The sequence below is a fragment of the Mustela nivalis genome (genome assembly GCF_964662115.1).
Source record: "Mustela nivalis genome assembly, chromosome: 1".
Lineage (NCBI taxonomy): Eukaryota > Metazoa > Chordata > Mammalia > Carnivora > Mustelidae > Mustela > Mustela nivalis.
Genome location: NC_139020.1, coordinates 107,289,765 through 107,303,629, shown reverse-complemented (window position 1 = coordinate 107,303,629; position 13,865 = coordinate 107,289,765). Strand labels below are relative to the sequence as shown.

General features: G+C 49.1%; 1 protein-coding gene across 3 annotated transcripts in view; it reads left to right on the top strand.

The window, feature by feature from the left end:
- Positions 1–13,586, top strand: part of BCL6 (BCL6 transcription repressor) — a 21,655-nt gene extending 8,069 nt beyond the window's left edge. For 2 of the 3 annotated variants that reach the window (XM_082713013.1, XM_082713014.1), the window contains exons 2-10: positions 1,364–1,402; positions 2,258–2,429; positions 3,976–4,197; positions 5,820–6,791; positions 7,345–7,529; positions 8,896–9,063; positions 10,157–10,287; positions 10,416–10,553; positions 12,372–13,586. In XM_082713013.1, the coding sequence (XP_082569139.1) occupies positions 2,269–2,429; positions 3,976–4,197; positions 5,820–6,791; positions 7,345–7,529; positions 8,896–9,063; positions 10,157–10,287; positions 10,416–10,553; positions 12,372–12,515 (2,121 nt within the window). In that variant the 5' untranslated portion in view covers positions 1,364–1,402; positions 2,258–2,268 and the 3' untranslated portion in view covers positions 12,516–13,586. Of the gene's footprint in view, positions 1–25; positions 191–1,363; positions 1,403–2,257; positions 2,430–3,975; positions 4,198–5,819; positions 6,792–7,344; positions 7,530–8,895; positions 9,064–10,156; positions 10,288–10,415; positions 10,554–12,371 lie in introns of those variants that run through there. The other variant, XM_082713015.1, reaches the window with a different exon arrangement.
- Positions 13,587–13,865: the final 279 nt, after the last annotated feature.

Genomic DNA, 13,865 nt, shown 5'->3' with positions numbered 1-13,865 from the left:
GAAATAGGTTCTTTCATCTCTTCCTGTCCTCTCCCTTCCCCCATTCCCTTCCCTCATCCTCACTCACTCACATGCACACACTAACCTTGAAGCCGATGGGATTGAGTGACTGGCACTTGCGACCACAGAGAAATGTCAGAATGTTTGGTTACAGACTCAAGGAAACCTCTCATTTTAGAGTGCTCATTTGGTAAGATTCAGCAGCCTGGAATGGGGGCAAAGTGTTTGTGTGGGGGAAGAAACTTAAAAATGAGATTCACCCACATTAGGGTGCTGTCTTGCATGTTCTACAGCACGTAGGCTGATTTGGAGAAGGGACAGGAATTTGAGCCAGAACACCTTGGGCCAGGCCACTAACCATCTATGTGGCCCAACGTGACCTCCCTGGCCTCAGGCCCCTTTACCCGGAAAATAGCTCTTAAGGGCTATGCTTAGGGGGGAAAAAAAAAAGGTTGGGGGAAAGTGGAAGAGGATTCAGATACTGTTTTGTTTTGTAACCCACATGTGATCATAAGTGAGAGTCTTACACCTGTGCTTTAAAATCATTATGCTTTAGAGAAACCAATTTGGAACAGGTACATATGTCATGAGTGCTACTGGGCCAGTTCTTAGCTAAAGCACGCAGCTAACTCTTTGACCAGTAGGGGGAGCACAAGCTTGGAAGTGTGTAGCCCTATATCTGGTCTTCAACCCCAGAGGGAAAGAAGAGGAAACTTTGGAAAAGACAAAGATACTCAAGGAAAGCATAGTCACGCCATCTCTGGGTGTATTCTGCAGATCCTGTATTTAGTCTTAAAAGATCAGACAGTCAGGAATAACTGACTTTTTATCCTACCCAAGCCACTTAAATCGCTGAGCTTCTGTTTCATCACCAGTGAAATAGGGATAAGTGTATTGACTCCAATAGACCTTGAGAAATCATTTTTAAACTCTAAAGATAATATTTTAGCAGGTTTTGGAAATTGTTCAGAGTTCTTGGGCCCCCAAAGGATCGTTCTCATTACTACTGAAAGAACCACTTTTCTTATATTTTTCTGTCCCATGAACACAAGTGGCCTTTGGACGGCATACATCTTCTACTTTGACAAAGGAACTCTATGTGTATATGTACATATGATTAGTGTATGCAGTTGTGTTCCCAGTGCTCAGGGCAAAAATATGGTTATCGCATAGCTTCGGGTGCCTGTTGTTTCCGTAAGAGTAGAGCTGGAAAAATGTTTGCTAGCTTGTGGTAAAACCGCTCCAGCTGGCAGGCTGCAGCTATCAAAGTAAAACTAAGTACGTGTGTCCCAAAATAAGACCATAGTGGACAATCTAACATTCATGGAATCAATTTCTGTTTGCTTTTTTCCCTTCCCTGCAGATTTTAAGCAAAATTTTGGACTGTGAATCAAGGCGTTGGGTAAGTAAATCTAATTATATGCTTTAAACTTTTGTGGACAAACTGTTTCTTTTGACTTTGCTGATACATGTGTTGCCGTGAAACTTGGCCACTTTTCGTTAGTGGAGATAAAGGATAGCCGATTCCCTTGCCCTCACCCATTTACCCCTGTGTAAGACTATCTTAACTGTTGTACAATCATTCCTTCCCTCACTCATTTTGGAGTTCAGAGCCAATGTAGTCACCTACTATGCACCAGCAGTGTGCTAGGAGCTTGGAGTACATTCAGACAATGCGAGAGCCTAAAGGAGGAAGAACAGATGGTGACTGGGATAATGAAATGAGATCCTGACGAGAATAACTGCGATTTTTGAGAACCTACTAGGGACCAGGCACAGATCTCTAAATTTTACAACCACATAGGTAGTACTTCTCCCATTTAGGGAAACCAAAGCCCAGAAACAGTGAACAGTCTGCCCCAAGTCACGCAGCTAGCAAAAGATAAAGCTGGCGGGCTAACCTTTAAATCGTGGTTTCTCTCCCTGTCACACACTCACTGCTTCTCCGTGCTTGGCAGAGTATTTGGTATGTGGGAAAAGTACTCTACAGATATTCATTCACTACTGCTGTCCCCAAAAGGGCTTTCTAGTCCAACTTGTTAGAGAAAGATTTTTTTTTTCCCATCTTACAGATGTGAACAGTAATGCACAAGGATGGGCCCACAAATTGGTCCAAGACCAAGCACAAGCACCTCGGTGTGCAGCCCATGTGTTAGCAGGCTGCGCCGTCTGTCTTCACCTCCCCCACCCTCCCGCCCCCGGTAAGCAGGAATCGGGTTCTGGAGAACTCATGAGATTTTGACCCCTTTCTTTCCAGGTGAAGACAAAATGGCCTCCCCGGCTGACAGCTGTATCCAGTTCACCCGCCATGCCAGTGACGTTCTCCTCAACCTTAATCGCCTCCGTAGCCGTGACATCTTGACTGATGTTGTCATCGTGGTGAGCCGTGAGCAGTTCAGAGCCCATAAGACAGTCCTCATGGCCTGCAGGTAAGAGGGGGGAGAGGAAAGATGGACGTATAAGAGGGCAGCGGTGGTGTGGGCAGGTGGCCAGGCAGGTCGTGTGGGCCTTTTGCTGTGTTTGGGATTACGTCGCGTTTGTCTCCAGACTGCCAGCGTGTGGCCTGGAGGAGTAGGCTCCCAGGAAGCGAGTGAATGAACACACGGTAGAGAAGAAAGAGTTTTGTTCTGTGGGAAGAGAGGGAGCAGAAATGGTATACTGTCTCAAGAAAGGATGTGTTTGGGACAAACACAGAGAATAACTTCAGTCAACCAGTGAAGAAAGGAGATGTGAAAGGGGGTTTTACAGTATTTGAAGCAAAGGAATTTGAAGTCTTTTGTCCTTTGATTCTGTGACCGCATATATTTTATCCCGTGGCTCTCTTTCCACGGGTGTTTCAGGCTATGTGTGTGTGAGAGAGAGTTAGGGAGAAAGAGCCAGCCGATTCTTCCTATTGGTCGAGTATTTCGAGTTTTTGGAGCTGGTTCATATTACCTCATCTCCCTGGATCTCTGCAGTAGCCTTCCGTGTTACAGAGGCATAATTACTTCCCTTTTACAGACAATAAAACGAAGGTACAGATAGGTGAGCTGATGTAAAGTCGGGGATCGCTTTTGCCAGGAGAGAGCTTACCCAACATCTACAGCAAACACCTGTGTTTTAACAGTGGCAAGAACAGAGGTTTATGGAGATGTAAAAGTAATAGAAGATGCTAACCTAGTGCTTCCTCTGGGCCAGGCATGCACGACCCTGTCGGATGGACGCTGTTGTTCCTGCTTTGCAGGGAAAGAAACCAGGGTTCAGAGAGGTTAAGTATCTCACCTAAGGTTGCACAGCTCCTTACTGGTTAAAGCCAGGCTCACTTCTGGCAACCCATTCAGAACAAGCAGAATTGAGAGGCCAGCCTGAATCCTGACTTGTAATTGAGCCCTCTTTCCTCTACCAGACAACAAGGTCCCTGGAGGTACAGCCTGAGGATTAACTTTTGTCTCCCAGGAATATTGACCTTGAGAAAGTCTCCGGACTTGCAGAAAATCAGTAGACTGTAGACATAGGCACCATTTTATTTATTTGTCGTCGATACCCAAGTTGTTTCTAAAAACAGACAATAGCATTTTAAAAATAAGGATTGTGTGTTGGAATAGGAAGAGAAATGCTTATCTCAAAGTTATAGACTAAAAATGGTTACTGCAAATGAGTGCACATTTCACTCTGATAATCCATGCAGTTAAGATGATAAGGAAAATAGCTTCTGTGACTTTTAGTACATCATTTGCCTTCTGATCTGGGTTCCCCCATGTGTAGAGGGGAAGAATGGTAATGTCTACCTTGCAAGGTTGTGAGGAACACAGGATAATGTATGTAAAGTGCTTAATGACTCTTTGGCGTTTAGTAAGCCGTCTGTAAATGGCAGTTATTATTAATGGCCGTGGAAATTCTGGAGCGAGGCCCAGGGGAGAGGAGACAAGCCTTGACACTGACTGTAATTGACCGCCAGTCTCCTCCGTTCTTGTGACACGTGTGTTTGTGTTACAGTGGCCTGTTTTATAGCATCTTCACGGACCAGCTCAAATGTAACCTGAGTGTGATCAATCTGGATCCCGAGATCAACCCCGAGGGGTTCTGCATTCTCTTGGACTTCATGTACACGTCCCGCCTCAACCTGCGGGAGGGCAACATCATGGCCGTGATGGCCACGGCCATGTACCTGCAGATGGAGCATGTTGTGGACACTTGCCGGAAGTTCATCAAAGCCAGGTGAGGTGCTACTGAGGGCAGAGCCCTTGGAAATGGAAGGCACCTGAAATCCTTGGTAATGCATACGTATCCTCTACGATACGCCACAGGCTACGGTTCCGCTAGCTTTTGCACACTTCTGCCTTCTTAATTCTTGCACTGCTATCCAGATATGCCCTATGCATTCAATCCCCTCTTGCTTTCTTCCATTCCTTGGATGGGCCCTTTCCTCCCACCCATCCTGCCAGGCCAAGCTTGGAAGCCGGCTCCTCTGTGGATGTTTTTACAATTGCCAGTCTTCCTCCCTCAGCTCTTCCTCTGTATCCCTGAGCCGCCTGCCTGTCCGTTAGAGCTTCCTCCCATTTTAACTATTTGCATGTGTGTTTCAGTTCTTTCGACTTCTATTCTAATGATTTACATATGCGCCTTAGTTCCCCTTCCAGACTGTGCGCTGCTTTCCTCATCTTTCGTGTTGCCCTGCTCCTCCGAGAGAGGACATTTATGGACTTAAATCGAGTTCACTGGGTCTGATCCCCTCTTTGAGGGCTGGTCAGACATGCCCATCGTTTAAGGCAGGCAGAGGGTGGGGAGGGGGACCTGAGAGCCCAAAAACCAAAACGCTTTGCTAAGTGGAGCAGAAACTCGGGACTTGACTTTTTTAGCGTGTTTGATTCAGCTGCTCTAAGATGATTGCCTCCCTTCTGAAACAGAAGTGTTTCCAGCCTCTGTTTGATCACCTCCAGGAGCCAGGAACCCAGTGTTCCCAGAGCCTTGTTGTCTACCTCAGACTGTTAGAAAGCTCCTCTTTATGGCGAGTTGAAATCTGGCTCCCTAACCTTCACTCATTGGTTCTAGCTCTGTTAACTGTGATCATGTTGAGCTGACCTACTTTTCGCCCGCATAATGTCCCTTCAAGTCTGTGTAGCGAGAGCTCGTTGTCTCCTATGGGTGATAATGGTAGCGAGGTCATCATCGCAGTCATTTTCGAGTACTTTCTCTGGGTCAGGCCTGGTGCTTAGAGCAGTTAAGTAACTTGCTCCAGGTCCCGTCGCCACTAAGTGGCACAGCTGGGATTGGAAAGCAGGTCTGGCTACTGCCTGTCCTCCAAAGAAAGCTGCCCCCAAGCCTCTAGGCAGCTTGCAGGGTGAGTCCTTTCTCCTACTGGGCACCGGTTCATCGGTGACCCTCTGAACATGCATTGTGTAACTTCTTCCTTCCCTGAGCCTCCATTTCCATGGGTGTAAAATGAAGACAGTAATGCCTTTCTTCCCTTGCAGGATTTTGCATGGATGAAATAAGGGCTCTGAAAGCTTTACATTGTCTAATATCTGAAGAATGACAGATTCACGCACATATACACAGAATGTGGCTTAAACATGGGATCATAGGTCTAAGCGGGCACACGTTGTGTGGCTGACTCGCTGCTCTTGTCTGGGCCCAGTCTCCCGCGCTGTGTCCCAGCTTGTTAGATTTCTAGCATAAAAGCCTTGTGACTGCAAGAATTTCCCTCCTCCCAAGCCACAGCCCTCATGTCTGGCTGACCAAGCACAAATGTGGCTACGTACGCCCGAGTCTCTCGGAAGGTCCTCTGTCCACCAGTTCTCACTCGGAGGCCCGTGTCTCCTCTCTGTTTTCTCCTGCAGTGAAGCAGAGATGGTGCCTGCCCTCAAGCCTCCCCGTGAAGAGTTTCTGAACAGCCGGATGCTGATGCCCCAGGACATCATGGCTTATCGGGGTCGGGAGGTGGTGGAGAGTAACCTGCCGCTGAGGAACGCCCCCGGGTGTGAAAGCAGAGCCTTCGCCCCCAGCCTGTACAGCGGCCTGTCCACCCCGCCGGCCTCTTATCCCGTCTACAGTCACCTCCCTGTCAGCAGCTTCCTCTTCTCTGACGAAGAGCTGCGGGATGCCCGGATGCCGGTGGCCAATCCCTTCCCTAAGGAGCGGGCCCACCCCTGCGATAGCGTCAGGCCCATCCCTGGTGACTACAGCCGGCCAGCGATGGAGATCTCTCCCGGTGTGTGCCACAGCAGCATCTACTCCCCCAAGGAGGTGGCCCCAGAGGAGACACGCAGTGACATGCACTATGGTGTGGCCGAAGGCCCCAAGCCTGCCGCCCCCTCGGCCCGGAGTGCCCCATACTTCCCCTGTGACAAGGCTGGCAAGGAGGAAGAGAGGCCCTCCTCAGAGGATGAGATCGCCCTGCATTTCGAGCCCCCCAGCGCGCCCCTGAACCGCAAGGGTCTGGTCAGTCCACAGAGCCCCCAGAAGTCTGACTGCCAGCCCAACTCGCCCACGGAGTCCTGCAGTAGCAAGAACGCCTGCATCCTCCAGACCTCTGGTTCGCCTCCAGCCAAGAGCCCCACCGACCCCAAAGCCTGCAACTGGAAGAAATACAAGTTCATCGTGCTCAACAGCCTCAACCAGAATGCCAAACCGGAGGGGCCTGAGCAGGCCGAGCTGGGCCGCCTCTCCCCTCGAGCCTACACGGCCCCGCCAGCTTGCCAGCCACCGATGGAGCCCGAGAGCCTTGACCTCCAGTCCCCAACCAAGCTCAGCGCCGGCGGGGAGGACTCCACCATCCCTCAGGCCAGCCGGCTCAATAACATTGTCAACAGGTGCTTTCAGAGGCAGTCTGGGCCTGGGGTCAGGGGCTCCCACGGGGGCCACTTCTGATGGATGCAGGGGCCATGTTCTGTTCTTGTCTGAATACTGGGTACAGTAGGGGTGTGGAGTAAGCACCCATTGATGGAATTGACCTCAGTAAGGAAGCATAGTAAGCTTTGGTGTACTTTGTCGTAGCAAGAGAGAGAACTCCCAGTTGTGGTAGAAGAACGTTCCAGGAATCCCAAGGGCAGCTTCTTTGGTCTTAGGGTGGCAGGGTGAGCTCGTACTCACTTTGGACTGAGTGGACCAACAGACTGCAGTACCGATGGGAAGACATTGACCTGGGTTGGGGTTTTGGTCTGGTTCGACCCCACCAGTGATCTCAGGGCATATACTGTTTGGAAGTGGGCTTAAGGATAACTCTGTGGCCCCAGATCCAGAGGGAGCAAGCCCAGCTCTGGCCTCTGGGTTCCCCTGAGCCCAGGAAGGCGGGGGCAGCCTTCAGGCCAGGCGGAGTGCTTTACCCTCTCCAGCTGCTGACGCTCTCTTTCCTCCTGCCCACAGGTCCCTGACAGGCTCCCCCCGCAGCAGCAGCGAGAGCCACTCCCCGCTCTACTTGCACCCTCCCAAGTGCACGTCCTGCGGCTCTCAGTCCCCCCAGCATGCAGAGATGTGCCTCCATACTGCCGGCCCCACGTTTCCCGAGGAGATAGGAGAGACCCAGTCTGAGTATTCGGATTCCAGCTGTGGTGAGTCCCTTCCCAGAGATAAGCAAGGCCCCTGCCTCTGCTCCCAGGGGTTTGCATTTCTGTTTCACTCACGCTGTTGTCCCTGATTGGGAGAAGTCCCCGACCAGAAGGTCACTGGCACATAGAATCACCAGCCTGTCACCCCACGCTTGACCTCTTGAACCAGGTTGACCTGAACAAGGAAAGAGGTATTGGAGTTAATCTGGGGTAACAGAGAAAGACCAAACAGCCTTTTCTGTGGCATTCCAACCAAGGTGGTCTGTGGAACTGGCTCTAACTCCCAGAGCTTTCTTAGTTGCTCAGGACCTAGCTGCTCGGACTGACCCGTGTTGGCTCCCCCTGCCTTCTGTAAGGACAAGCAGCCAGCCTTACTTGTTCCCGCATCTCCCTTAGGTCCGAGAGAGTTTCTAACATGGAGTAGGTGCTCAGCTAATGGTAGCTGAATTAGGTCAGCTGGACTGAATGATTAAATTGAAGTTTTGGACACTTTGTGACTGGCATCCCCAGTTTTTATTAGATAAAAAAGGCCATCTTTTCCCTCTGGCTGCAGTAGGATAGCCCAGTCTTTCCTAATCAGGGGTGAGCCACCATGACTTGTCATTTTCAAAACGTTCTCATAGAAGGGAAAAGTCAGTTACTTATACTGTGAGATTTGGCACAGGGTTGTAGACATGTAGTTGGAGAGCAGGGACTGTCCCCGTCTGTCCCCCTGGCTATTTGCCTTTTCTCTGCATCTAGTCCCTTCCCTCTGGGCCATTTCTACTTCCGTTCTTGTTGGCTCTCCCAGTCTCATAGAAGTGTTTGGGGGACGTGGAATGCAGAGAGACACAGGGTGAATCTGTTTACTTCCTCCTTTAATGGCCTCCACCTACTGTTGGATTTTCTAGCTCACATTCCTAGAACGCTTTGTGTCCTACAATATGCTCCTCTGGGTGTGCAAACTGGGGGTTGACTATCCTGATTTGAAGACAGAGATGGAGATAGGCTTAGCAAGGCTCAGGATCTTGCTTGAGGGCTCCTGTGTATGGATGTAAATAAAACAGTGAACCGAGAAGAAAAGTCCGTTCTCAGGGCTCTCTCAAGAAGGAGGAGCCCTGCTGAGCTTCCCTGAAGCTGGCATAGGTCGCCTGGGTAGCTGTTGGTCTGAGTTTCCCCTCTGCACCTCAGTATTCAACTCTGTCTCTTTTCTCCTCCATGATGGAGACTCTAAATGCTCAGAAAGATAAAATGCCTACAGACCCCAAATATCGGGTGGGTGGAGCTTGGGGGTTCCATGTGGTGCTGAAGGCAGCTGCAGAGGGGAGTGGCCTTGGAGCCCTACCTCCCTTCCACATTCTAACGGTGGCATCCCCCCCACCTCCAACAGAGAACGGGGCCTTCTTTTGCAATGAGTGTGACTGCCGCTTCTCTGAGGAGGCCTCACTCAAGAGACACACACTGCAGACCCACAGTGACAAACCCTACAAGTGTGACCGCTGCCAGGCCTCGTTCCGCTACAAGGGCAACCTCGCCAGCCACAAGACCGTCCATACGGGTATGGCCCTACCGCGCCCCGCCACAGCTGGCCAGGGTTCCTGCAGGTGGGATGGGGGGAGGACCCTAGAGAAATCAGCGTGGAGCCTTGATCCCCGGTGGGCGGAGGCAGGGAGCAAGCCCTGTTCGGATCTGGATGTGGGCCTAACCTTGTTGTGTTTAGCTTCGCAACCCAACCACTCCCTCTATTCTTTGTCTTTTCTTGGAGATGCTCCGTCCTGCTTCTCTACCATTGCTGGGGCAGAAGTGTTAATCCCAGCACACATGTGAAGCAGCAAGAACCAGGAAGGTGAAGCAGATTGGATTTTTGTAACCTCAGAAGAAAATTAAAAGCCCCTTGATTTCCTCTCAGGGCTCGCTCATTATCAACTCACATTCCTTTCTTTACCGGGTAGCTTCTAATGATCCGATTGTTGGCCAAAGTTGACTCTCTCTTGGTATTTTAAATGTGTCCATTATCCCAGAAACTTTCCACAAAGGCAGGCTCAGGCCTTCTATTGGCTTCTCCAGCCTGAGCATCTACTGTGACTCAGGCCCAACCTTCTTGCAAATGGAATCCAGCTGTTGTTGCCACAAAGTGGAAAAGCATGTGTTGTTCTAAAAGAGAAACTAGAGCATCCTGATTGTATCTTCCTGGTGAATGGCTTGATTACTGAATCAGTCTAATCCAAGGGAAGAACTAGAAGAGCCTTACTATGTCATCTAAATTCACCCCTCAGATTCCAAAAAGGGAAACTGAGGTCCAGAGAAGGAGAGTGACTTATCCAAGTCTGCAGTTAGATGATCCTAATGACATAGCTGTTTCAAAGGCCTCCTGGAACCTCCCTCCCTGCTTCCCTGTCCCACCCCCAGTGTTGTGTCCCCTCTGCCCCAGCCTGCTCCTTGACCTTGGCCACCTGCAGTCTATGGTGGTATGTGTGTGTTTGGCGAGGGCGGGGAACTGGCAGGCCCCTGCATCCTCTATCAGACATCTTCCGAAGGAGAGAAAGCTGAGATGGCCCAGGAAGGGCAGGTGGCTTTGAGATCCAGGGACCCGGGACTGTGGAGACCTCCAACAAATATGGCTTCCTTTGTTCCCTTTCTTTTGGGAATAGGTGAGAAACCCTATCGTTGTAACATTTGTGGAGCCCAGTTCAACCGGCCAGCCAACCTGAAAACCCATACTCGAATTCACTCTGGAGAGAAGCCCTACAAATGCGAAACGTGTGGAGCCAGATTTGTACAAGTGAGCAGGGCCACAGGGAAGAGACCCCTCGGCCTCCGTGTGCTGATGAGGGACTCCAGGGGGCGGTGAGGGAAGGGGGCCCACAACCCACCCCAACAGAGCCTCTCATGCTTCGCTCTTCCATTCAGGTGGCCCACCTCCGTGCCCACGTGCTCATCCACACTGGAGAGAAGCCCTATCCCTGTGAAATCTGTGGCACCCGTTTCCGGCACCTTCAGACTTTGAAGAGCCACCTGCGAATCCATACAGGAGAGAAACCTTACCATGTATGTGAGCCTCTTGTGGCTGTCACCTGGCCGGGCGGGGCAGGGTTGGGGGAGGGCTGGTGGGGGAGAGGCGGGCAGCAGAACTGTTTGCTCCAATCTCAAGCACACAGTGGGGGATGACCACTGAACTAACGGTCGTAAGACCTGTTTTAGGACTGGTTGTCAGACACGCTGCTGGACATTGGCTATGTCTCAGTTTGCTCATCTCTAAAGTGGAGGTATTGGGCCAGGTGATCTGGGCCCTAGGAAAGAGGTCCGGACTGTAGATACATCGATTCTGGAGTCATCCATTCATTCCACACTAAGTGTTCTCACAGTATGCCACTGTGCCGGGCGAGATGTCTCCTTAAGAGGACCTAGGTGTTTGGGAAGGGGTAGCCATGAGAGTGGGAGCAGATGCAGAAAAGTGTGGTGATATAAGGAAAAAAAAAAAAAGACAGGGAAAAGGCCATTATAAGAAGGAGCAGGTGACCAGCTACACGACAGGGTACCATGAGTGGGCCATTGGAATCCGAGTGTTCAGGAGGAGGGTTTCAGCCAGATGTGGCTTGCAGGCTAATTTTTGAACATTTCACAAGATAAGAATGGTTTTAATATTTTTAAGTGGCTATGAGATGGAGAAATAACATTTTGTGACATGTGCAAATTACATAAAATTAAAACCTTAAGCAAAGTTTTATTGGGACACAGCCATGCTCATTTGCTTACATATTATCCCTGAGGACTTTCCTACCACAGGGGCAAAGTGGTCATTGTGATATATTCACTGTCCAGCTCTTTCCCAGTTAAAAACAGTTTGCTGATCTCTGCTACAGAGGGGAGAGATACTGGTGGGCAGCTGGGGTATCTGCCTCTTATTCTGACTCTGACAAGGACCCTTTTTAGGGCCATAGGCAAGCTATGACCCTCTCTCAGGGGACCGCAGTTTTCGTTCTCTATAAAAGGATGAGGATGCCTTAGGTGAATGAACAGTGTCCAGACTGTGCTCTTTCAGTCAACCCCACCGCCTCTTTTACCTTTTGAGTTTCTGTTGAACTTGAAAAGAGAGTCCCGTGGTTTACAAGCCTGGAAACCACTATGATGGATGACATTGATTTGGGTGGGTGTATGGCCTCACTGTAGGTAGTGATGGACACAAGAATGAACCAATGAATGGTTAACCTGTATCACAGATGGGAACCTGCAAATGGAGGTATTTTTATCCACTTACTTAACAGTCCCTGAGGGAATGTTTTCTCTCTTGCCGTTTGTTCTTGGGCAAATTAGTTCTCCTCTTTTTTAAAAAAAAATTTTTAAAAAATTCTTAAATTTTTTTGATTTTTAATTTTTTAAATTTAAAAAAAATTCTCGTGATACCCTTATTTCCTCAGCTATAAATGAGCCTGATAATAATACCTTCTCCATGGAGTTGTGTTCAGATAAAAAATTCACTCAAGTGTCAGGATAGTCCTGGCACACGGTAAGACTACAATGAGTATTTGCTAGAAGTTTAGATGCACCAGTGTCCAGTGAAGAGTGACCTTCAGAGCATGTCGACTCAGTCCTTTACTGAAGGGGAAGCCAGGGCCCATGGAGCGAAATGAGGCACTTGGCTAGGGAAAAGCAGGAGCAACAGTTCCCCACTTTGGAAAAGAGGGAAGGGGCATTTGCACAACGCTTCCTTATCGCTTAGCTGGAGCCAGAATTCTCAACCTGGCCTCCCAGAGGGATGAGCTGCCCAGATCTCTCTGAGGGAGAATCTCCTTCTCTGGGTCTTCGGGCAATGACACATCCCTGGGGTTGGTGACAGCTAACAGTTTGCCTCTGGTTTTCCTTCAGTGTGAGAAGTGCAACCTGCATTTCCGTCACAAAAGCCAGCTGCGTCTTCACTTGCGCCAAAAGCATGGCGCCATCACCAACACCAAGGTGCAGTACCGTGTGTCTGCCACCGACCTGCCCCCGGAGCTCCCCAAAGCCTGCTGAAGCATGGAGTGTTGATGCTTTCCATTCGAGTCCCTTCTCAGAATCTACCCAAAGGATACTGTAACACTTTAGGACTTTCATCCCATGACGTAGTGCCTCTTTCATCCACTAGTGCAAATCATAGCTAGGGTGGGGGTGGGGGGAGGGACGTGGGGTTGGGGGGCCAAGGCAGCTTCCCTTCCCCTACTGCCATAAAACATTAAGAAAATAATATTGCTTCTTCTCCTATGTGTAAGGCAAACCATGTCAACCAAAAGCAAAACCATTTTATATATCAAAGTGGGGGAGTAGGCAAAAGTTTTGACTTGACTTGGTCTGCAAAATGAGGAATGTATATGTTTTGCGGGGACAGATGTTTCTTTTGTATGTAAATGTGCATTCTTATAAAAGAAGAGACTTCGGTATGTTATCAAAGAGAGGGCTTTAATTTTTTAACCAAAGGTGAAGGAATATATGGCAGAGCTGTAAATATATAAATATATATATATATAAAATAAATATATATAAACCTAAAAAAGATATATTAAAAATATAAAACTGCGTTAAAGGCTCGATTTTGTATCTGCAGGCAGACACGGATCTGAGAATCTTTATTGAGAAAGAGCACTTAAGAGAATATTTTAAGTATTGCATCTGTATAAGTAAGAAAATATTTTGTCTAAAATGCCTCAGTGTATTTGTATTTTTTTGCAAGTGAAGGTTTACAATTTACAAAGTGTGTATTAAAAAAAAAAAACACAAAAAGAACAAAAAAAAGCTGCCGAAGGAAAAATGTGTAGTTTTGTTCTAGTTTTCGGTTTGTATATACCTGTACAACGTGTCCTACGGTGCCTTTTTTCATGGAAGTTTTCAGTGATGGACGAGCGCGCCATCCCTTCTGAAGTGTAGGCAGACACAGGGACTTGAAATTGTCGCTCACTAAGCTCTCCTTGGGAATGTTTGTCTCATCACATTCTGCGTCATGCTTGTGTTAGAACTATTCCGGAGACAGGGTTTGGCTGTGTCTAAACTGCATTACCGCGTTGTAAAATATAGCTGTACAAATACAAGAATAAAATGTTGAAAAGTCAAGTGGGCTCGTTCCAGAGGCATTTCCTTTTGTGGGGATCAGGACTTGAATAGGTCTGTTTTCCTCTGCTCTGAACCTAGCGGGACGGGCTGGTGGAGAAGAGTGGCTGCTGGCTGCTGGGATCTCGGGCAGGCTGAGACTGGGGCTGGTTCCTGGAAGCTGGGCAGGGACCTACTGTTGGCTCCCAGACCAGGACAGGCTGCAGGCTTCAGACTCTGGTCAGGAGGAGCTCCGGCAGGGGATATCGGATGGACCACCTCTCACCTCTCTTTCTGGCTGGT